Here is a 22,482-nt window from a genome sequence, read left to right as displayed (position 1 = left end):
TTACAAATTCCCTACTCAGCAGCAATCTGGAAACATCAAACTAGATTTTAAGAGTCTCTCACTAACCCACTTCCAACCTCCTATACCCCCTCTCTCCCCCTTCCTTCCCTCCCTCCTTCTCTCCTTGGCCAGGCCTGAGGCTCCTTACCCACTCTCCCAGGCCCTGTAAGACAACCATCAAAGCTGTGGTTTGGAGGGCTGGCAGGTCCGTTGGTCCCACGGGTCTCTCTCTCTCACACACACGCACGGAATCACACACAATAAAGGCAGTTAAAGACAGGGCAGGGCATGGCAGGTTGAGGCTCTGGAAGGCTACAGTACAGTAAGGGGGTGGAGGTGGTGTGTATGTATAATATAGCTGTTTCAGTATACATATCCATGAATAATGGTTCCTGTCAGTGAGAGAGTGTGTGTGGATGTTCCTCCAAAAGCTCAGCCAGTAACCCAATCACCAGCCTGAATAAACCTTATGGAGGTACTACAAGTCCCTATCACATGAGGTGGAAAAGGATCAAAACTTCCTTACAATCCCGCACACCCACACATACTATCCTAGGAACAGATACTCCCTCTGGCTTTCCCGTGAAGTTGTGACATTGGCCTGGACAACTCTGGCTGGATTGAGTCATTCCTCGTGACAGTCAGGCCCTGTTGTGACTAACCATCTCTCTCATGGACTTGTAGTGTTGGGGTTAACGTGGAGGGAGGCAGCTAGAAGGTAGAGTGAGGGGTGTGATGAGTCATCTCAGTGACGCATGACGATGACAGAGGGTTACGCCATTAAGTAGGTTAACTCAGTCCGTCTCTACATTTTGACGAAGTTATAGGGTTTAAGTCCATGATGGGATTTGATATACATGCACGCACACACCCACACACAAAGACGAGCTCATTTGGTCAGCCAAAGATGATATCTGCTGACATGATCTCAGTACAAGTGATTGATCCAGCCAGGGTGACTGATATTGTCCCTCTGATACAAGTAGAACAGGAGCCAGCCCAGGTCCACTCATACACTGTGACTCTATCCAGGGTGGCCATGTCCATTCTAACACAGTGCTGACAGCAGGCTTTACTGCTAACCTCTGCTGATGGATGGGCTACAGATAACATTGAGTGGGGGGATACAGAGAGAGAGGGGGGGGGAGATACAGAGAGAGAGAGAGAGGGAGGGGGTAGGGGGAAGAGAGAGAGAAAGAGGGGGTAGGGGGAAGAGAGATACAGAGAGAGGGGGGAGGTAGTGGGAAGAGAGATACAGAGAGAGAGGGGGAGGTAGGGGAAGAGAGATACAGAGAGAGAGAGAGAGAGAGAGAGAGGGGGGGTAGGGGGAAGAGAGATACAGAGAGAGAGAGCGAGAGAGAGGGGGGTAGGGGAAGAGAGATACAGAGAGAGGGGGGGGGTAGGGGAAGAGAGAGAGAGAGAGAGAGAGAGAGAGAGAGAGGGGGGGGTAGGGGAAGAGAGATACAGAGAGAGGGGGGGTAGGGGGAAGAGAGATACAGAGAGAGAGAGAGAGAGGGTAGGGGGAAGAGAGATACAGAGAGAGAGGTAGGGGAAGAGATACAGAGAGAGAGGGGGAGGTAGGGGGAGAGAGATACAGAGAGAGAGAGGGAGGTAGGGGAAGAGAGAGAGAGAGAGAAAGAGAGAGAGAGAGAGAGGGGGGGGAGGTAGGGGGAAGAGAGATACAGAGAGGGGGAGGTAGGGGAAGAGAGATACAGAGAGAGAGAGAGGGGGTAGGGGGAAGAGAGAGAGAGAGGGGGGGGTAGGGGAAGAGAGATACAGAGAGAGAGAGAGAGAGAGAGGGGGTAGGGGAAGAGAGATACAGAGAGAGAGAGAGAGAGAGAGAGAGAGGGGGTAGGGGAAGAGAGATACAGAGAGAGGGGGGTAGGGGGAAGAGAGATACAGAGAGGGAGAGAGAGAGAGAGAGAGAGGGGTAGGGGGAGGAGAGATACAGAGAGAGGGGGTAGGGGGAAGAGAGATACAGAGAGAGGGGGGGTAGGGGGAAGAGAGATACAGAGAGAGGGGGGGTAGGGAGGAGAGATACAGAGGGGGGGGGTAGGGGGAAGAGAGATACAGAGAGAGAGAGAGAGAGAGAGAGAGAGGGGGTAGGGGGAAGAGAGATACAGAGAGAGAGGGGGTAGGGGGAAGAGAGATACAGAGAGGGAGAGAGAGAGAGAGAGAGAGAGAGAGAGAGAGAGAGAGAGGGAAGAGAGAAACAGAGAGAGAGAGAGAGAGAGAGAGAGAGAGGGGGAAGAGAGAAACAGAGAGAGAGAGAGAGAGAGAGAGAGAGAGAGAGAGAGAGAGAGAGAGGGGGGGGTAGGGGGAAGAGAGATACAGAGGGGGGGGGGTAGGGAGGAGAGAGAGAGAGAGAGAGAGAGAGAGAGAGAGAGAGAGAGAGAGAGAGAGAGAGAGGGGGTAGGGGGAAGAGAGATACAGAGAGAGGGGGGGGTAGGGGGAAGAGAGATACAGAGAGGGAGAGAGAGAGAGAGAGAGGGGTAGGGGGAGGAGAGATACAGAGAGGGGGGGGTAGGGAGGAGAGATACAGAGAGGGGGGGGGTAGGGGGAAGAGAGATACAGAGAGAGAGAGAGAGAGAGGGGGGGGTAGGGGGAAGAGAGATACAGAGAGAGGGGGGGTAGGGGGAAGAGAGATACAGAGAGGGAGAGAGAGAGAGAGAGGGGTAGGGGGAGGAGAGATACAGAGAGGGGGGGTAGGGAGGAAAGATACAGAGAGGGGGGGTAGGGGGAAGAGTGATACAGAGAGAGAGGGGGTTAGGGGGAAGAGAGATAGAGAGAGGGGGGTAGGGGGAAGAGAGATACAGAGAGAGGGGGGGTAGGGGGAAGAGAGATACAGAGAGAGGGGGGGTAGGGGGGAGAGAAATACAGAGAGAGAGAGAGGGGGTAGGGGGAAGAGAGATACAGAGAGAGAGAGAGGGGGTAGGGGGAAGAGAGATACAGAGAGAGGGGGGGTAGGGGGGAGAGAAATACAGAGAGAGAGAGAGGGGGTAGAGGGAAGAGAGATACAGAGAGAGAGAGAGGGGGTAGGGGGAAGAGAGATGGAGAGAGGGGGTAGGGGGGGTAGGGGGAAGAGAGATACAGAGAGAGAGAGAGAGAGAGAGAGAGAGAGAGAGAGAGAGAGAGAGAGAGAGAGAGAGAGAGAGAGAGAGAGAGAGAGAGAGAGAGAGAGAGAGAGAGAGAGAGAGAGAGAGAGAGAGAGAGAGAGGGGGGGGGGTAGGGGGAAGAGAGATACAGAGAGAGGGGGGGGTAGGGGGAAGAGAGATACAGAGAGGGAGAGAGAGAGAGAGAGAGGGGTAGGGGGAGGAGAGATACAGAGAGGGGGGGTAGGGAGGAGAGATACAGAGAGGGGGGGTAGGGGGAAGAGAGATACAGAGAGAGAGAGAGAGAGAGAGAGAGAGGGGTGGGTAGGGGGAAGAGAGATACAGAGAGAGGGGGGGGTAGGGGGAAGAGAGATACAGAGAGGGGGGGGTAGGGAGGAGAGATACAGAGAGGGGGGGTAGGGGGAAGAGAGATACAGAGAGAGAGGGGGGTAGGGGGAAGAGAGATAGAGGGGGGGTAGGGGGGAGAGAAATACAGAGAGAGAGAGAGGGGGTAGGGGGAAGAGAGATACAGAGAGAGAGAGAGAGGGGGTAGGGGGAAGAGAGATGGAGAGAGAGGGGGAAGAGATGGAGAGAGAGGGGGTAGGGGGGGTAGGGGGAAGAGAGATACAGAGAGAGATCTTCTCAACCACTAGGCCTATATCCCCTTCACACTGCAGCAAATACAGAAGTATGTATGTGGACACCTCTTCAAGTAAGTGGATTCGGCTATTTCAGCCACATCCGTTGCTGACAGGTGTATACAATCGAGCACACAGCTATGCAATCTCCATAGACAAACACTGGCAGTAGAATGGCCCATACTGAAGAGCTCAGTGACTTTCAACATGGCACCGTCATAGGATGTCACCTTTCCAATAAGTCAGTTCGTCAAATTTCTGCACTGCTAGAGCTGCTCCGGTCAACTGTAAGTGCTGTTATTGTGAAGTGGAAACGTCTAGGATCAACAACGACTCAGTCGCGAAGTAGTAGGCCACACAAGCTCACAGAGCTCACGTATTGTGTAAAAATCATCTACCCTCGGTTGCAACACTCACTACCAAGTTCCAAACTGCCTCTGGAAGCAACGTCAGCACAGGGACTGATCATCGGGAGCTTCATGAAATGGGTTTCCATAGCCGATCACCAATGAGCAAAGCTTGCCGACATCGGACACTGGAGCAGTGGAAACGCATTCCGGAGTAATGAATCACGCTTCACCATCTGGCAGTCCGATGGATGAATCTGGGTTTAGCGGATGCCAGGATAGCGCGTCCTGCCCGGGGCTGTTTTTGCATGGTTCGGGCTAAGCCCCTAAGTTCCAGTGAACGGAAATCTTAACACTACAGCCTACAATGACATTCTGTGCCTCCAACTTTGTGGCAAACGTTTGGGGAAGGGCCTTTCCTGTTTTATCATGACAACGCCTACAGAAATGGTTTGTCGAATTCGGTGGGAAGAATTTGACTGGCCTGCACAGAGCCCTGACCTCAACCCCATCGAACAGCTTTGGGATGAATTGGAACGCAGACTGCGAGCCAGGCCTAATCATCCAACATCAGTGCCCGATCTCACTAATGCTTGTGGCTGAATTGAAGCAAGTCCCCGCAGCAATGTTCCAACATCTAGTGGAAAGCTTCCCAGAAAAGGGAAGGCTGTTATAGCAGTAAAGGGGGGCCCAACTTATATTAATGCCCATGATTTTGTGATGTACTTCTTCCAGTGGAACAGATATGACTCAGGCTAACAACATCTTTCTCTCATTACTGGGCGATTCAGTTTCAGCAGTATGACAGAGGAGGAAACGGGGAAAGTAGTTGGAAAAGAGAAGTGTCTCTTACCTTCACAGATTCTGTCTAGTCGTTGGCGTTTCACTTTGTGTTTGTCAGGCAGAGCCATGTTGGAACTCCTCTCCTCCTGTTCTCCTCTGTTCTCTTTTCCTGCTGTCAGCCAATCCTCAGGAAGCTAGCACTCTACCCAGAATTGCCCACGAGTCATGCCGCCACACCACACACACCTGCAAAACACCCAGAGGAAAAAGTGATAAGGTTACACACACACACTAACCTAACGTAGCATGCATAAGAGAAACGCCTGAGCAGAGTTCTCACATGCGGTTTTCAGCAGAAAAGGAAGCTAGGTTGAAAATAGCTATATCCCTAAAACCAAGAACATCCGGTTGTTGGCAACTCCGCAAAGGCTACAAACACACCAATCATCATCAGATCCATCCAAAATACATTCAAACATGCGGACACTAAATGTGGAACAAGAAATTAAAACACAGAAGGAAAATTTGCTTTTCATTTATTTGCATTTTCACCTTCAAAATTAAGGAACCACAGCCCATATTAAATTGTTGTTGTAAAAAGATAGGATTTTTTTCCCCATTAGAAATATTCCAAATGATAGTACCCTGCAATGACATATGGTGACCAGTAGAGGGAGAGCTATCTCGGAGAGCTGTGCAAAAATCTCACCTTCCCAGCCAGATGCCAAAAGCAAACAAAACAAAAAAAAAAAAACATGCATACACACCAATTATCTCTCATTGGTCAGATATTTCCCAATTCAGAGATACTGCAGAATCCCCTTTAAACCCTGAGGCTGAACACAGACACCCCACCGTACACACAAAGATACAGACATGCAAACATGTGCTCTCACCCTCTCACACACTTAGAAGCACTTCCCGTAAGGGCATCCAGTCACACTGTGTGAAATGTGGGTCAGTTATAGTCAGTAGACATTGGTACTGTCTTCGCGAAATATAGAGGAAGGGGGAGGAAGAGAGATCGTGGCCAAGTGAGAAAGATGTGCTAAACCACACTTTGAAAAGCTAAATGAAACAAGGAAGAAGAGCAACTAACAGCATCAGTCAGCCAGGTATGTGACATGTAAAGTTCATCCATCTCTCTACAGTGATTAGGTTTGACATTTAAACCCTGCGTGCACACACACACTCACACTCTCTCTCTCCTCCACAATTTTGTCACTCCCACCGCTTCACGACCTTTCTCTTCCCTTTACCCTAATTACGGTCTCATTAAATCACTCCATATCGTCATCTCTAAATCGCCCATCTCCTTCACGTCTAAAGTGTTGTCTAGGATAATAACCTTCAACCATGTGTCCTAACTGACCAGTGGTTGTGTTGAGGTATTGTGTGTGTTATATCTGGGGTCTCCCAGAGAAGCCATAGTGAAGAATTGGCGTCTAGTGCTGACAGGTCAAGCTTTCATGGCTTCCCTTACAAAAACAGTTTAGCTTAAAAAGTTGACAATGGAACAAATTCTGCTCTGTTTTCCATCTCCCTGTCATCTAGTAAATCTTTCTGCAGTTGGTCAAAACAAGAAATGAGGGAAGGAGTGAGAGAGAAACCCGAGAGAGAGAAAGAAAGAGAAAAACAGAGACGGAGAGAGAAAAACCAAGCGAGAAAGAGAAGGAAGCCAAAAAGTGTAGTGCCAGAGAGACTATAGTGTATCAGGTGGTGGTCATGAGCCTTCCCTGGGGTCACAGCAGTGCATAGGAGGTGATGCTATACACACTATATCATATGGCGAATGGATGAAAAATTATGACATATCCCTTTCACTGACATAATGTTACACCCACTCTACTGAAAAAGCTGAAATGTCAACTTCGTTGAGAAGGGTTAAGAGTCAACATCAACAACATTTGAATGGAGAACTAACAAGGAGAGTGCAAGAGGCAACCGTCACTCAAGAGGCCCTTACAGGATACACTGGTGAGTTGTGACTAAGTGAACTTAGGTAATGTAACTAAACAATTACAGAGGCTTGTTCTTACAGAGGTGCAGGCTGGGAAAATAGTGATGACCCTCCCCCCTATAAAACCACTCCACAAATACACAAGTGTCCAAGCACACACACACAACAAGTCATACAGAAGTGTCCAAGCACATACAGTACACAAAAACGCAGAGAGCCTCAGGAGTTGTCAGACTCCACAGCCAAGCGCTCAGCAACAATTTCCTGTGTGTGCTCACAGGAAGAGCTCCTTTAAAAAGACCTGAGAAAATGATTCAGGGACAACACTGGTTTCTGGCCCATAAAAATAAACACACTCGGGTTTTCGTTAGGAAAATGTGGCACCTGGACATTTAATAAATGTATTTGATTCATATTGCAACCTGATTAAGGTGTCCACCCACAGTGCTCAGAATGCCAGAAATCACATTCATGGTAATTCACCTTAACAGAGCATGCAACAGAGAGCGTCATTCTTACCGAATTCCGATGAGCAATTTGAAGACGTTAGAATACGTAGGCGGCACGTCCATAAGGCTAGGGTGTTAAACTTTCCCCAAAGCAAATTTAATTGACAGAAGTATAGAGCATTATTAGCTTACTCATGTATATACAGAAATAAAATAATTAAAAATAGGCTACTACACCAGAAAGCATGAGTTGGCCAGAGGATCATTAGCTTCTTAAAAAATGTGTAGATTGTTTTAAATCGCATAGAATACAGGCTGAAGGGCCCACAATTTGGACAGAGCGCGCAGCAAATACCAAATAGATAGTTGAGTTGCGACTGTCGGTGAAAATCAGAGACCCAAGCCAGGCATATAGCAACATAAAAAAATACAAAATCACGGAAAAACTGTTTGGAAAGTAAAATGACTATTGCTGTAAATAGAAGACAAAGACTCCAATCTGTTTTTAACTATCAAATGTCTCAACTTAATTGAGCAAAAAGTATCTTAACACACTGCATTGAACAGTCTTTTTTTGCGAACAGTGATTGAGTTATATTGTTATCCTAAATGATGTAGTAAAACGTTCAGGTTTCAAACAATCAGTTCTATGTTTTCAAAATGTCACGTGTGACGCGCTGAAGCCTGCCAAGTTGCCTATGCACTTGGCGAATGGGAAGCGCGTTTCAATGAACAATTTGTGAAAAAATATATGTTGTAGGCCAAGTGCTTTTTAATCATGGCGATGTTTTTTTTTTTTTTTTTTTTTACACTAAATTGTCTTCAGAATTGTTACGCAATGACTTGGCTTATTAAAGCACTTTTCACTCCAGCAGCAACAAACAGTTGTTTGATGGGCTGTAGGAGCATCTCTCGTGCTACATACATCGACTGGTATTTCAAATCAATGAACAGGCTAAAATGCATTATTTCGCAATGGGATTTTTTTTCTTCTCTCGGACAATTGACCGGCAGCAATTTTAGTTATCAGCGTATGATTTTATTTATTTATTTATTTTTTTTTTTTGGGGGGGGGACAAAACCCGGCAAAAATGCTGGTCCCGCGGTTTCTCACACACACTCACCACCTTGGTTGTTTATTTTCTTTCAGCACTCCCTTGTCCCTTTTAACTACCATACCAGTAACTACCTCTCTCAGTACCTCCATTAGAGTGAGCCAAGAACAAAATGGCTGGGATAGAAAAACAACAAAGAACTGGGCAATAAGACAACACACACATATACCACATCATGTTGGAGTTGCTAGAGGTGCAGTCATTTGTTTTGGCACCTTCACCATTAAAACATTTGACCGTGTCAGATCGCACACGTTGTCCTGGTTTGGCACCGTGGCTCTGCCCGTGTGGTATTAGGAAGGAATGTATGGTTTCTTTAACCAGGGAGGTACAGAGCAGGTGGATGTAAGGTCATGTCAAATCAACCACACAATGCACACGTTTACACAAACATGTCTGTCATCATAGGGGAAGTTGACACAAAAGCATAAAACTGATGTAAGGATATAACATGGATGGGGAGGTCCTAAGCAGTGGTGCAATGTCTCTCACATACAGGTCCGCACATTTTGGAACCATTAATAAATATGAGCAAAAAATGTATAAAATAAATCAAACAAACCATTTACCATTTCTTTGTGGATGTTGATGTGTGCGTGGATCATTGTCTTGCTGGAAGAGCCACTTGCAGCAAGCATTTTTTTTGGGCTAAAATGTCCTGGTACTTGGTAAAGTTCATGATGTCATTGACCTTAACAAGGGCCCCTGGACCAGTTGAATCTTTAACATTAAAGATCCACCCCCACATTTTACCTTCGGTATGAGGTACTTTTCTGCATATGTTTCTGTTTTTCAACGCCAAACCCACCACTGGTGTGCATGGCCACAGAGCTCTATTTTCATGTCGCCTGACCATAGCACCAATTCCAATCAGAGTTCTCACAAAACACTTTCCAAAAAGTCTGTGCCATTATCCTCACAAGAGGTGTGTGCCGGAACATTGAAGAGGGGCCAATAGATTTGACACCTATTGTTATTGCTTGTAAAACAAAATCTCTTTCTCTGAGAAATTATATTAATAGAAAATAATATAATGTCACAATTATTTTAAACATGCAATATAGATCTTTATTTGTATTATTTATTCTATACATAATTTTTTGCTGCTCTATATATCAAGGGTGCCAATAATTAAGGACCTGGCTGTACGTGCTTGCGTACTTACACACACACACACACGCGCACACACACACACACACACACACACTGGGGAGAACAAGTATTTGATACACTGTTGATTTTGCAGGTTTTCCTACTTACAAAGCATGTAGAGGTCTGTAATTTTTTATCATAGGTATACTTAAACTGTGAGACAGAATTTTTATTTTTTTATTTCACCTTTATTTAACCAGGTAGGCAAGTTGAGAACAAGTTCTCATTTACAATTGCGACCTGAATCTAAAACAAAAATCCAGAAAATCACATTGTATGATTTTTAAGTAATTAATTAGCATTTTATTGCATGACATAAGTATTTGATCACCTTCCAACCAGTAAGAATTCCGGCTCTCACAGACCTGTTAGTTTTTCTTTAAGAAGCCCCTGTTCTCCACTCATTACCTGTATTAACTGCACCTGTTTGAACTCGTTACTTGTATAAAAGACACCTGTCCACACACTCAGACTCCAACCTCTCCACAATGGCCAAGACCAGAGAGCTGTGTAAGGACATCAGGGATAAATTGTAGACCTGCACAAGGCTGGGATGGGCTATAGGACAATAGGCAAGCAGCTTGGTGAGAAGGCAACAACTGTTGGCGCAATTATTAGAAAATGGAAGAAGTTCAAGATGACGGTCAATCACCCTCGGTCTGGGGCTCCATGCAAGATCTCACCTCGTGGGGCATCAATGATCATGAGGAATCAGCCCAGAACTACACGGTAGGACCTGGTCAATGACCTGAAGAGAGCTGGGACCACAGTCGCAAAGAAAACCATTAGTAACACACTACGACGTCATGGATTAATATCCTGCAGCGCACGCAAGGTCCCCTTGCTCAAGCCAGCGCATGTCCAGGCCGTCTGAAGTTTGCCAATGACATTCTGGATGATCCAGAGGGGGAATGGGAGAAGGTCATGTGGTCTGATGAGACAGAAATCTAACTTTTTGGTCTAAACTCCACTCGCCGTGTTTGGAGGAAGAAGGATGAGTACAACCCAGAGAACACCATCCCAACCGTGAAGCATGGAGGTGGAAACATCATTCTTTGGGATGCTTTTCTGCAAAGGGGACAGGACGACTGCATCGTATTGAGGGGAGGATGGATGGGGCCATGTATCGCGAGATCTTGGCCAACAACCTCCTTCCCTCAGTAAGAGCATTGAAGATGGGTCGTGGCTGGGTCTTCCAGCATGACAACGACTCGAAACACACAGCCAGGGCAACTAAGGAGTGGCTCCGTAAGAAGCATCTCAAGGTCCTGGAGTGGCCTAGCCAGTCTCCAGACCTGAACCCAATAGAAAATCTTTGGGAGCTGAAAGTCTGTACTGCCCAGCGACAGCCCCGAAACCTGAAGGATCTGGAGAAGGTCTGTATGGAGGTGTGGGCCAAAATCCCTGCTGCAGTGTGTGCAAACCTGGTCAAGAACTACAGGAAACATATCTCTGTAATTGTAAACAATTACAATTGGTTTCTGTACCAAATATTAAGTTCTGCTTTTCTGACGTATCAAATATTTGTCATGCAATAAAATGCAAATTAATTACTTAAAAATCATACAATGTGATTTTCTGGATTTTTGTTGAAGTGTACCTATGATAGAAATTACAGACCTTTACATGCTTTGTAAGTAGGAAAACCTGCAAAATCATCAGTGTATCAAATACTTGTTCTCCCCACTGTACATACATACATACATACACGCAGCGTGTGTAGTATTGCAGATGCGTCATTGTGAGCAATACAAACAGCTGTTAACTTTAAAAGATCCACTTGTGACAATCATAATTAGTAGGTAGGTTACCAGAACTAATAGAGCAACATTTATATTCTGATTTAGTTTTTACAGAGTGTGTATAACAGGGAGACACCAACTCTGGGAGAAACATTTCAAATCTATCATGTTGGTATCAAAAAGGTGATGTCAAGTTTTCCTCAAACTACTACACACTAAAACATAAAATGTTGCATGTCTGATCACTGCCTCTCTTTCTTACACACACACTCTTTCTCTTTATGAGAGACTTAAGATGAAAGCTATCTGCCCAATGTCAGGGGAGACGAGGCACAGAAAGAAGTCTTTGAATATCAACAAAAAAAAGAGGTTGAGAAGGAGAGAGAAAAAAACCTGTGAAAGCTAGACTACCCAGGAGGCCTAGTCCATGTGGGCGATATTACAGGCTCAACACAGCACCAGGCTCAGAGAGAGAGAGAGAATAGAGCGAGCGAGAGCGCGTGCACGAGGGAACAAGAGAGAGGGGGTAGATTGAGGGGAGGGTAGAATCTCGTGGGACTAGTTCTCCATAAGAAACGTCTAGAATGGCTGTGGATTTTGACTAAGTCAGTGAACACGTCAGGGGGGAGTTGAAGGATGAAATAAAACTACTATAACTAACTTTGTAGTGCAGCACATGACCGAAAAAACCAATCCTTTTCTGCCTTGATATATCTGCCTAGTTAGTGGCGAGTATATTCCTGAAAGTGCAAGATGGCAGGAAAAGCAAAAATAGTAGAGAGAAAAGAAAAATGCAGTTAAGGTTTCTATCTGGTCTCATTAAATGGTGGCAGTTGAGGCTCCGAGGGCCACATAAAGCTGTCATTCAGACCAGTGATTTAAACCGCTTTCTCCTGCCTCCTATCCCAACTACTACAGCCTCCAATTACTGCTCTACACGGTTGCTCTCTTTATCACCCTCAATCTCCCTCCTCTCCTTGTCCTGTCATCATCTGGCCACATCCCTCTTTCATTTCCTTTTTGTATTCCTCCCTTCTTTAATCCCCCTGTTCTTTTTATCTTTCCTTTTCTGAAATTCACTCATTTCATTATTTCTCTTGGTTTAACAGAGTGCTTTCTCGCCATCTCTCTCTTATTCTCTCCCTCCCTGTCTCGCCAACCTCATGAGTCTAATGTAATGGGACTGCAGCATACAAACTGCTGACTCGGGCTAATGCGCAATTTTCTAATAATGCCTATTGGTTTAAGTCACACAGGAAATGCATAAAGGCGGCATTATTTTGCACAGCCTGTTAGGCCAAAAAAAGTAACTTGAGGCATTAGATGTGCATGTTTTTCCTCAGTGCAGCTGATAAACTAAAATAAAACACCCTCTTGAGAAAAATTACATTTCCACATGCCTGGACTTTTCAGCCAACGCAAAGTGGGAATGTTATATGTTAACTAGGGGTATTCACAATTGGTTCTATTCAGAAACCTGACAGAGGGATGATGTATGGCTTTTACATCTTTAACTGATAACAAAAGTCAAGCAGACAGCCTTCATGGAGCCCTCAACATGGACAGAGATGATGGAGCTGACAAAAGAATTACACACCTAATAAGAAAGGGTTGATCAGCATCATAGAATTTGTGCTTGTAGGAGAGGCTGTGCTGACATGTAGGAAAGGCTGTGCTGTGCTGACATGCAGGAAAGGCTGTGCTGTGCTGACATGCAGGAAAGGCTGTGCTGTGATGTAGGAAAGGCTTGCTGTGCTGACATGTAGGAAAGGCTGTGCTGTTGATGACATGTAGGAAAGGCTGTGCTGACAAGGAGGAAAAGCTGTGCTGTGCTGACAAGTAGGAAAGGCTGTGCTGACATGTAGGAAAAGCTGTGCTGTTGATGACTTTATTACAGTTAAACCTTTTCGGGCAATTTTCCTCTAGAATATTTTCCTCGCATAGAAAACCAAGTTCTCCTCCCTGCACAGTGCACACTGTGCTGCTCAAAATGAAATGTTATTAGTCGCATGCACATATTTAGCAGATGTTATTGCGGGTGTAGTGAAATGCTTGTAGAGAGGAGTATCAGGGGGCTAAGTCTACAGCCCAGCACATTAATGGAGGCTAACGGTGCCTGGTTAAAGCCTGAGTAGAGGAGATATTCAAGCTCAAATCTCTTAAGTCACCAGGGGATATGAGGAGTAGTGCAATTCTTAGAAGCCTTAGTAGAATTCTTAGTATAATGGCAGTTGACTCGACCCAAGGGGTCTGTTTACGCCAAATGGAAGGCCAGACGAGGAGTGAACTGTTCGCCACCGACCTAGATTAAAAACAACCAACCAGACATTGCCATGACAACTCTCCACACTCTGATTTCCTGTTTTCTTTGTGTGAGATTACTCTGTGAGAATGGCTGCTGGCACAGACAAACACATGCAGATAGACAGACGTGTCAGGTGGGCCGGGTTCTGGGGATAAGGTAGGTTTAGCTCCAGGGAGGAAGGGGAGAGTCTGAGGACAAAAAGAGAGGTGTTAAGGCTGGGCAGGGGAACTCTGCGAGGAGGCGGTGCTGGTGGAAGAAAATCAGCGTACCATGAAGCTGAATCAGCTGTATTCACTTACAGTATGACCAGCACTGTTTTGTTTCTCCCGAATCAAGCTCTCCTCTTGATTCAGAGTATAAAGGCTTTGTTTCAGCTACACCTGTAGGCGAGTGCTCATATTTGTCTTTTTTCCTGTATGTTGTGTGTGTGCACGCATGTGTCTTCCTCCTGGCCAGTTGGCAGATTAGCAGAGCACAGTGACCTCCCTCCAATAGCGTGCATTTGCGCAACTGTGTGTGTGTGTGTGTGTGTGTGTGTATTATAGTAGAGTGTCAGGGCACAATGCCCTCTCAGTGTGAGCTGATTAATGAACCCTCGTGGATGGTGTATGTTATGTAGCAGGTTAATTACACTGGAATGCTTCCCTGACCAGCAACAGAGGATGAATTCAACAGATACCACAGAGAATACCAGAGAATACCACATAGAACGCCTGGACAACGCCTGGACAAGGTGAACTTAATTTTTTTTTAAATAATCTGTCATTCTGCCCCTGAACAAGGCAGTTAACCCACTGTTCCTAGGCCGTCACTGAAAATAATAATTTGTTCTTAACTGACTTGCCTAGTTAAATAAAACAAGTCAAATTAAACTTCAACCACCTGCAAACAAACAGAGATAAAAAGCAACAGAGAGAAAGTAGAGGTGAAACAGACAAAAGAGCAACCAAGAAGACATAATTGGGAAAATCTTAAGTCAGGGGTCAAGGAGGGGTGCAGATAACAAAAGAGAAAAACACCTTGCCTTAATTCCAAGAAAGAGTGAGAATTAGAAAGACAGACAAAGTTGAACAGGTAAAGTAAAATAAAAATACATAATCGATTCAAATAAGAGTAAGTGTTCAGTCTCCATTTCCAACAAGATCTGCTATGTTTCTCTTCCTTTGCCCCAGCAAAGTGGCACTGCTCCTTCCCTTATGATAGTACTCCTGCACTAACAGCACTATAGAAATCCTTTCCCAATCAGAAAGTGTTTTTGACTATGATTTTACAACCAGGCTAAAGACACTAAGAACCTTGTGCTTCTAAGATAATGACTGTAACAATGTCATTTACATTATTGGCCATGTTACAATGGCTGATGCTACTGCCTTCAAGCAGGCGACAAACTCAGTTACCATACTTTGTAACTGTCAGTAGGGATAGGGGTCAGTAATATTATGTACACTACCGTTCAAAAGTTTGGGGTCACTTAGAAATGTCCTTGTTTTTGAAAGAAAAGCAGATGCCTCAAGTCCTCAACTGGCAGCGTCATTAAATACTAACTGAAAAACAACAGTCTCAACGTCACAAGTGAAGACGCGACTCCGGGATGCTGGCTTCTAGGTAGAGTTCCTCTGTCCAGTGTCTGTTCTTTTTCCCCCATCTTAATCTTTTATTTTATTGGCCAGTCTGAAATATGGCTTTTTCTTTGCAACGCTGCCTAGAAGGCCAGCATCCCATAGTCGCATCTTCGCTGTGGACGGTGAGAATGGTGTTTTGCGGGTACTATTTAATAAAGCTTCCAGTTGAGGACTGGTGAGGCATCTGTTTCTCAAACTACACACTAATGTACTTGTCCTCTTGCTCAGTTGTGCATCAGGGCCTCCCACTCCTCTTTCTATTCTGGTTAGAGCCAGTTTGAGCTGTTCTGTAAAGGGAGTACTACACAGCGTTGTATGAGATCTTCAGTTACTTCGCAATTTCTCGCATGGAATACCCTTCATTTCTCAGAACAAGAATAGACTGACAAGTTTCAGAAGATAGATATTTGTTTCTGGCCATTTTGAGCCTGTAATTGAACCCAAAAATGCTGATGCTCCAGATACTCAACTAGCCTAAAGAAGGCCAGTTTTATTGCTTCTTTAATCAGTACAACAGTATTCAGCTGTGCTAACATAATTGCAAAAGAGTTTTATAATGATCAATTAGCATTTTCAAATGATAAACTTGGATTAGCTAACGTTGTGTGCCATTGGAACACAGGTGTGATGGTTGCTGATAATGGGCCTCTGTACGCCTATGTAGATTTTCCATTGAAAAACAGCCGTTTCCAGCTACAATAGTCATTTACAACATTAACAATGTCTATACTGTATTTCTGATTAATTTGATGTTATTTTAATGGACATTTTTTGCTTTTCTTTCAAAAACAAGGACATTTCTAAGTGACCCCAAACAGTTTAACCTTTTTTCAGCTAGGGGGCACTATTTTTATGTTTGGAAAAATAACGTTCCCAATGTAAACAGCCTATTTCTCAGGCCCATATGCTAGAATATGCATATAATTGACAGATTAGGATAGAAAACACTCTAAAGTTTCCAAAACTGTCAAAATATTGTCTGTGAGTATAACAAAACTGATATTGCAGGCAAAACCTGAGGAAAATCAAACCAGGAAATGGCTTCTATTTTGAAAGCTCCATGTTCCATAGCCTGTCTTCGCTCCATTTTAAGGGATATCAACCAGATTCCTTTTCCTATCGCTTCCTCAAGGTGTCAGTCTTTAGACATAGTTTCAGGCTTTTATTTTGAAAAATTAGCGAGAAAGATAACATTGCGTCAGGTTTCACATGAGTTTTGCTTGCGCAACAGAGCTTGGGCAGCCATCGTCTCTCCCTCTCCTACTGAAAAAGAGACAGTGCCGGTTGATATATTATCGATTATACATTTTAAAAACAACCTGAGGATTGATTATAAAAAAAGTTTGACATGTATCTGTGGACATTACAGATACTATTTGGAATTTGTCTGCGTTGTCGTGACTGCTCGAGCCAGTGGATTTCTGAACATAACGCATCAAACAAACGGATAAACTTACATAAACGCCGAGGTTTGCTTTCGCTGTAAAGTATATTTTCAAAATCTGACATGACAGGTGGATTAACAAAGAGCTAGGCTCTGTTTTACTATATTGCACTTGTGATTTCATGAATATAAATATTTTTAGTAATATTATTTGAATGTGGCGCTCTGCAATTCAGTGGTTGTTGATGACAATTATCCCGCTAACGGGATGGTTAGCGTCAAGAAGTTAACAGTAGTATGTGTGTATGTATATATATATATATATATATATATATATATATATTATTAATTATACAGTAGAGGGTGGAAGTTTACATACACTTAGGTTAGAGAATTAAAACTCGTTCTTCAACCACTCCACAAATTTATTGTGAACAAACTATATTTACACAAGCTCTGTCAGGAGGAATGGGCCAAAATTCACCCAACTTATTGTGGGAAGCTTGTGGAAGGCTACCCGAAATGTTTGAGCCAAGTTAAACATTTTAAAGGCAATGCTACCAAATACCAATTGAGTGTATGTAAACTTCGGACCCACTGGGAATGTGATGAAAGAAATAAAAGGTGAAATAAATCATTCTCTACTATTATTCTGACATTTCACATTCTTAAAATAAAGTGGTGATCCTAACTGACCTAAAACAGTGATTTATTACTGGGATTAAATGTCAGGTATTGTGAAAAACAGAGTTTAAATGTACTTGGCTAAGGTGTATGTAAACTTCCGACTTCAACTGTATATAAACTTAGCAAAAAAATAAAAGCCTTTTTTCAGAACCCTGTCTTTCAAAGATAATTTGTAAAAATCCAAATAACCTCACAGATCTTCATTGTGAAGGGTTTAAACACTGTTTCAATGAACCATAAACAATTAATGAACATGCACCTGTGGAAGGGTCGTTATTAAGACACTAACAGCTTACAGAGAGTAGGCAAATAAGGTCACAGTTATGAAAACTTAGAGGCCTATCAACTGACTCTGAAAAACACCAAAAGAAAGATGTCCAGGGTCCCTGCTCATCTGCGTGAACGTGCCTTAGGCATGCTGCAAGGAGGCATGAGGACTGCAGATGTGGCCAGGGCAAAAAATTGCAATGTCCGTACTGTGAGACGCCTAAGACAGCGCTACAGGGAGACAGGACGGACAGCTGATCGTCCTCGCAGTGGCAGACCACGTGTAACAATACCTGCACAGGATCTGTACATCCGAACATCACACCGCGGGACAGGTACAGGTTGGCACATCAACTGCCCGGCTTACACCAGGAACGCACAATCCCTCCAACAGTGCTCAGACTGTCCGCCATAGCCTGAGAGGCTGGACTGAGGGCTTGTAGGCCTGTTGTAAGGCAGGTCCTCACCAGACATCACCGGCAACTACGTTGCCTATGGGCACAAACCCACCGTCGCTGGACCAGACAGGACTGGCAAAAAGTGCTCTTCACTGACGAGTCGTGGTTTTGTCTAACCAGGGGTGATGGTCAGATTTTCGTTTATCGTCGAAGGAATGAGCATTACACCGAGGCCTGTACTCTGGAGCGGGATCGATTTGGAGGTGGAGGGTCCGTCATGGTCTGTGGCGGTGTGTCACAGCATCATTGGACTGAGCTTGTTATCATTGCAGGCAATCTCAACGCTGGGCGTTACAGGGAAGACATCCACCACCATCATGAGGTACCCTTCCAGCAGGCTCATCCGGACATGACCCTCCAGCATGACAATGCCACCAGCTATACTGCACGTTCTGTGAGTGATTTCCTGCAAGACAGGAATGTCAGTGTTCTGCCATGGCCAGCGAAGAGCCCGGATCTCAATCCCATTGAGCACGTCTCAATCCCATTGGCCATTCCCCCCAAGAAATGTCTGGGAACTTGCTGGTGCCTTGGTGGAAGAGTGGGGTAACATCTCACAGCAAGAACTGGCAAATCTGGTGCAATCCATGAGGAGGAGATGCACTGCAATACTTAATGCAGCTGGTGGCCACACCAGATACTGACTGTTCCTTTTGATTTTGACCCCCCCTTTGTTCAGGGACACATTATTCCATTTCTGTTAGTCACATGTCTGTGGAACTTGTTCAGTTAATGGTCTCAGTTGTTGAATCTTGTTATGTTCATACAAATATTTACACGTTAAGTTTGCTGAAAATAAACGCAGTTGACAGTGAGAGGACGTTTCTTTTTTTGCTGAATTTATATTACATGCTTCATCAGCAGATTCCTGCAAACATAGCCATGCTCTCTCTGGATGTGGTCTATCATGGATACTAATGAACTCTTCTGTCTCACATCATCCTGTAGTTAATGGAGTTTACTTTGAGAACAACATAGAAAGGGGTCATACTATAAGGATTGAGCTACAGTACTGTAGGCCTATATTTAGTAATTGTGAAGACTGGAGAGTACAGCCTATATTGTCAAAAATAGAAAGGATAGCTAAATCTGTTTTCATAAAATGTGGACAACTCATCCCACTTCATTAAAAAATAGAGCGAGAAATTATGGTTAGGAAAAAAATTATAGCATAATAGAACGGCAAGCATCTTATCATTGATCTGGCACTGTTTAAAACAAACTCTTGAAATACATGTTGGTATGATCCCTAATATAAACTCTTAGATAAGCCAAGATGGCTGAGTAGGAGGTATTAGAGGAGGGTGAGTCTGTGGGGCCTTAGCTCCTTGCTACGCTAGCTCAGAAACACATTCCCTACACTTTTGTTCCAGATTATGAATCAAACATCTCCATTTGAGGGAAATCAAACACTGCCAGATGGACAAGTTAAAAGTCAACCATCCCACTGTGCTGTCCAGAGCTAAGTATGAAAGGATTACCCTGTAGGCATGCCAAATACTCCTTCTATCAATATTCATGCAGGAAACGGGGCAATAACATCCATCCATTCTGTTACATCAACCACTCTGGCAGCACTTCTGTCACTTTGTTGACAAGGAGATATGCTATGCTTTCAGAGGGGAGATTAAACATTTTGCGAGTGGCAGTTTTCTAGTCTTTCATTCTCCTCGGCAACAAGCAATACATAGACAACCAGTGCTCTGTAAAGATGTTTGACAGACAGCTATGCAGTGTGTACTGATGCTTGCTCTCCGTCAGCGATACCCTGATGTTCTCATAGTAGGAAATAGAGTATTTCACCCCACAGCGATTGGTTTCTGTTGCATCTTCTGTTGGTATTCTTTTGTGGTCGGTAAACAGTTCAAGTAATGGGTAGTTTCTCAAGAAAGTATTCCACCAACAGGTCAAAGTCCACAGATTCTGTGCTCTGGTTTCCCTTGGTGTTATCCCATCTAGGCCATTAAACAGCCAGAGTTTCACTAGAGGATTGCCCTCCCAAAACCCCAGGGGCCTACTACGACATACAGTGGGGTCTGGAATTATTGGATCTCTTGATAAAGATGAGCAAAAATGAATGTATACATTTTTTTTAAATACAAATACTGAGCTATATGGTATGCCAACAAATTTGAAAAGTTTTATTATTTTATACAAACACAGTTGCTCAGAGAAAGAGATTTTGTTTAACAAGTAATACAAAATATAATCTAAGGGTCAAAATGATTGGATAGCCTGTTTTCAATAATCCAGCACCCTTCCCTAGTGAGGATAACAACAGGGTTAAATGTCATTTCAGCAAGCCATGATACCCACCCTCTCAAATTGTTCTGAAATAGTTTATGTAAATAAAATCAGATAAGATAAGTATTCCTGGAAACATTATTTTGTTGAAATATAATTTGATGTGAGAAATTGCATCCAAATTGGCCATTTTAAATTTATAGTACTCATATAATATTCTATAATTATAGTATCTAACAACAACAAAAATTCTAACAATAATTAAGACATGAGGAATCCAAAGAAATGGTCAAAAGCTATCCACGAGGACCTCCCAAGTGGTGCAGTGGTCTAAGGCGTCACTACAGATCCTGGTTCGATCCCAGGATGTGTCGCAGCCGGCCGAGACTGGGAGACCCACGAGGTGGCACACAATGGGCCCAGCGTCGCCTGGGTTAGGGGAGGGTTTGGCTGGCCGGGTTGTCCTTGTCCCATTGTGTCCTAGTGACTCCTGTGGCGGGCCGGGCGCAATGCACGCTGACTCGGTTGCCAGGTGTACGGTGAAGAAGACCAAGTCCATATTATGGCTAGAACAGCTCAAATAAGCAAAGAGAAACGACAGTCCATCATTACTTTTAGACATGAAGGTCAGTCAATACGGAATATTTCAAGAACTTTTAAAGTTTCTTCAAGTGCAGTCGCAAAAACTATCAAGCGCTATGAAACTCTCATGAGGACCGCCACAGGAATAGAAGACCCAGAGTTACCTCTGCTGCAGACAATAAGTTCACTAGAGTTACTAGCCTCAAGAGATCGCAGCCCAAATAAATGCTTCACAGAGTTCAAGTGACAGACACATCAACATCAACTGTTCAGAGGAGACTGTGTGAATCTGCAATGAAACCACTACTAAAAATACATCAATAATAAGAAGAGACTTGCTTGGGCTAAGAAACACCAGCAATGGACATTAGACTGGTGGAAATCTGTCCTTTGGTCTGAAAGGTAGTCCAAATTGGAGATTTTCGGTTCCAACCGCCGTGTCCTTTTGAGACAAGGTTGTGGGTGAACGGATGATCTCTGCATGTGTATTTCCCACCGCATAGCATGGAGGAGGAGGTGTTATGGTGTGGGGGTGCTGTGCTGTGCTGGTGACACTGGATGTATTTAGAATTCAAGGCACACTTAACCAGCATGGCTACCACAGCATTCTGCGGCGAAACACCATCCCATCTGGATTGGGCTAGGTGGGACTATCATTTGTTTTTCAAAAGGACCTCCATGCTGTGTAAGTGCTATTTTACCAAGAAGGATAGCGATGGAGTGCTGCATCAGATGACCTGGCCTCCAAAATCCCTCGACCTCAACCAAATTGAGATGGGTTGCGATGAGAGTGAAGGAAAAGCAGCCAACAAGTGCTCAGCATATGTGGGGACTGCATTCCAGGTGAAGCCTAGTTCGGATGTCTTCACTATTATTCTACAATGTAGAAAATAGTGAAAATAAAGAAACTGTTGAATGGGTAGGTGTTCTAAAACTTTTGACCGTTAGTGTATATATATTTTTAAAGACATCCACGGACCACCTACGACAATCCCACCCCAACAACGAGTATATAATATCAGTTCTGCATGTTTGACAAGTTGTGGCTCGGAGAATTGTTTCTTCATCTTCTATAATGTATTCTAAGTGAATATGGTTAAGTTTTTTTCCCCTGTTCTGAGAAATTAGTCATTGAAGTTGTTGGGTTTATGTCCTATCATGCATCCTGAAATTACCTTGTTCTTCTGACCATCAGATGGTGGTGTTCTTGCTATTAGGTGATTATTTGTTAAAGGGATAGTTCAATCAAATTACAAAATTATCCTTTTTGTTTCTTGTTTATAGTCTATGGACCAGGTATGACAGCAACCCATGCTTTAGTTTTGTTTACATGGTCACTATTTAAAATGAAAACTTTTCTGAATTTGTGGCACAAATCCAATGCAAGTCAACGGTACCAATAATAGACTTTTCCCGCTTCATATCCAAATAATCTATAAGTAACATCATTGAGTTACACAATCAATTTGTAGATACTTTAAAATGATTTGGACATGAAGCGTGTGAATGATGCTGAATGGGCGGACTAAAAAAAAAAAGAGTTCTCGAGCAAGTGTGAAAAACTTTCAGAGGGATTTTCTGGTACTTGTCTACAAGTTGGAATAACTTAAAAAGTTCATCACATTTGAAATATGCCTAACTTTCCCATTGTCATG

At 44.0% G+C, this 22,482-nt stretch overlaps 1 protein-coding gene across 7 annotated transcripts in view; it reads right to left on the bottom strand.

Moving 5' to 3' along the window:
• The window catches only part of ctbp2a (C-terminal binding protein 2a), a 119,661-nt gene that overhangs the window by 61,017 nt on the left and 36,162 nt on the right, over nt 1-22,482 (bottom strand). For 5 of the 7 annotated variants that reach the window (XR_002470335.2, XM_021580544.2, XM_021580546.2 and 2 more), the window contains exon 2: nt 4,931-5,106. Coding sequence is in view for 5 of the 7 variants with exons in the window: in XM_021580544.2 (XP_021436219.2) it covers nt 4,931-4,988 (58 nt within the window). In the remaining 2 variants the exon portion in view is untranslated. Of the gene's footprint in view, nt 1-4,930; nt 5,107-7,339; nt 8,252-22,482 lie in introns of those variants that run through there. The other 2 variants (XM_021580545.2, XM_021580550.2) reach the window with 2 other exon arrangements.

The sequence above is a fragment of the Oncorhynchus mykiss genome, chromosome 23, assembly GCF_013265735.2.
Source record: "Oncorhynchus mykiss isolate Arlee chromosome 23, USDA_OmykA_1.1, whole genome shotgun sequence".
NCBI classification, from domain to species: Eukaryota; Metazoa; Chordata; class Actinopteri; order Salmoniformes; family Salmonidae; genus Oncorhynchus; species Oncorhynchus mykiss.
Note: the sequence above shows the minus strand (reverse complement) of the source record. Positions and strands in the feature narration are given on the sequence as shown.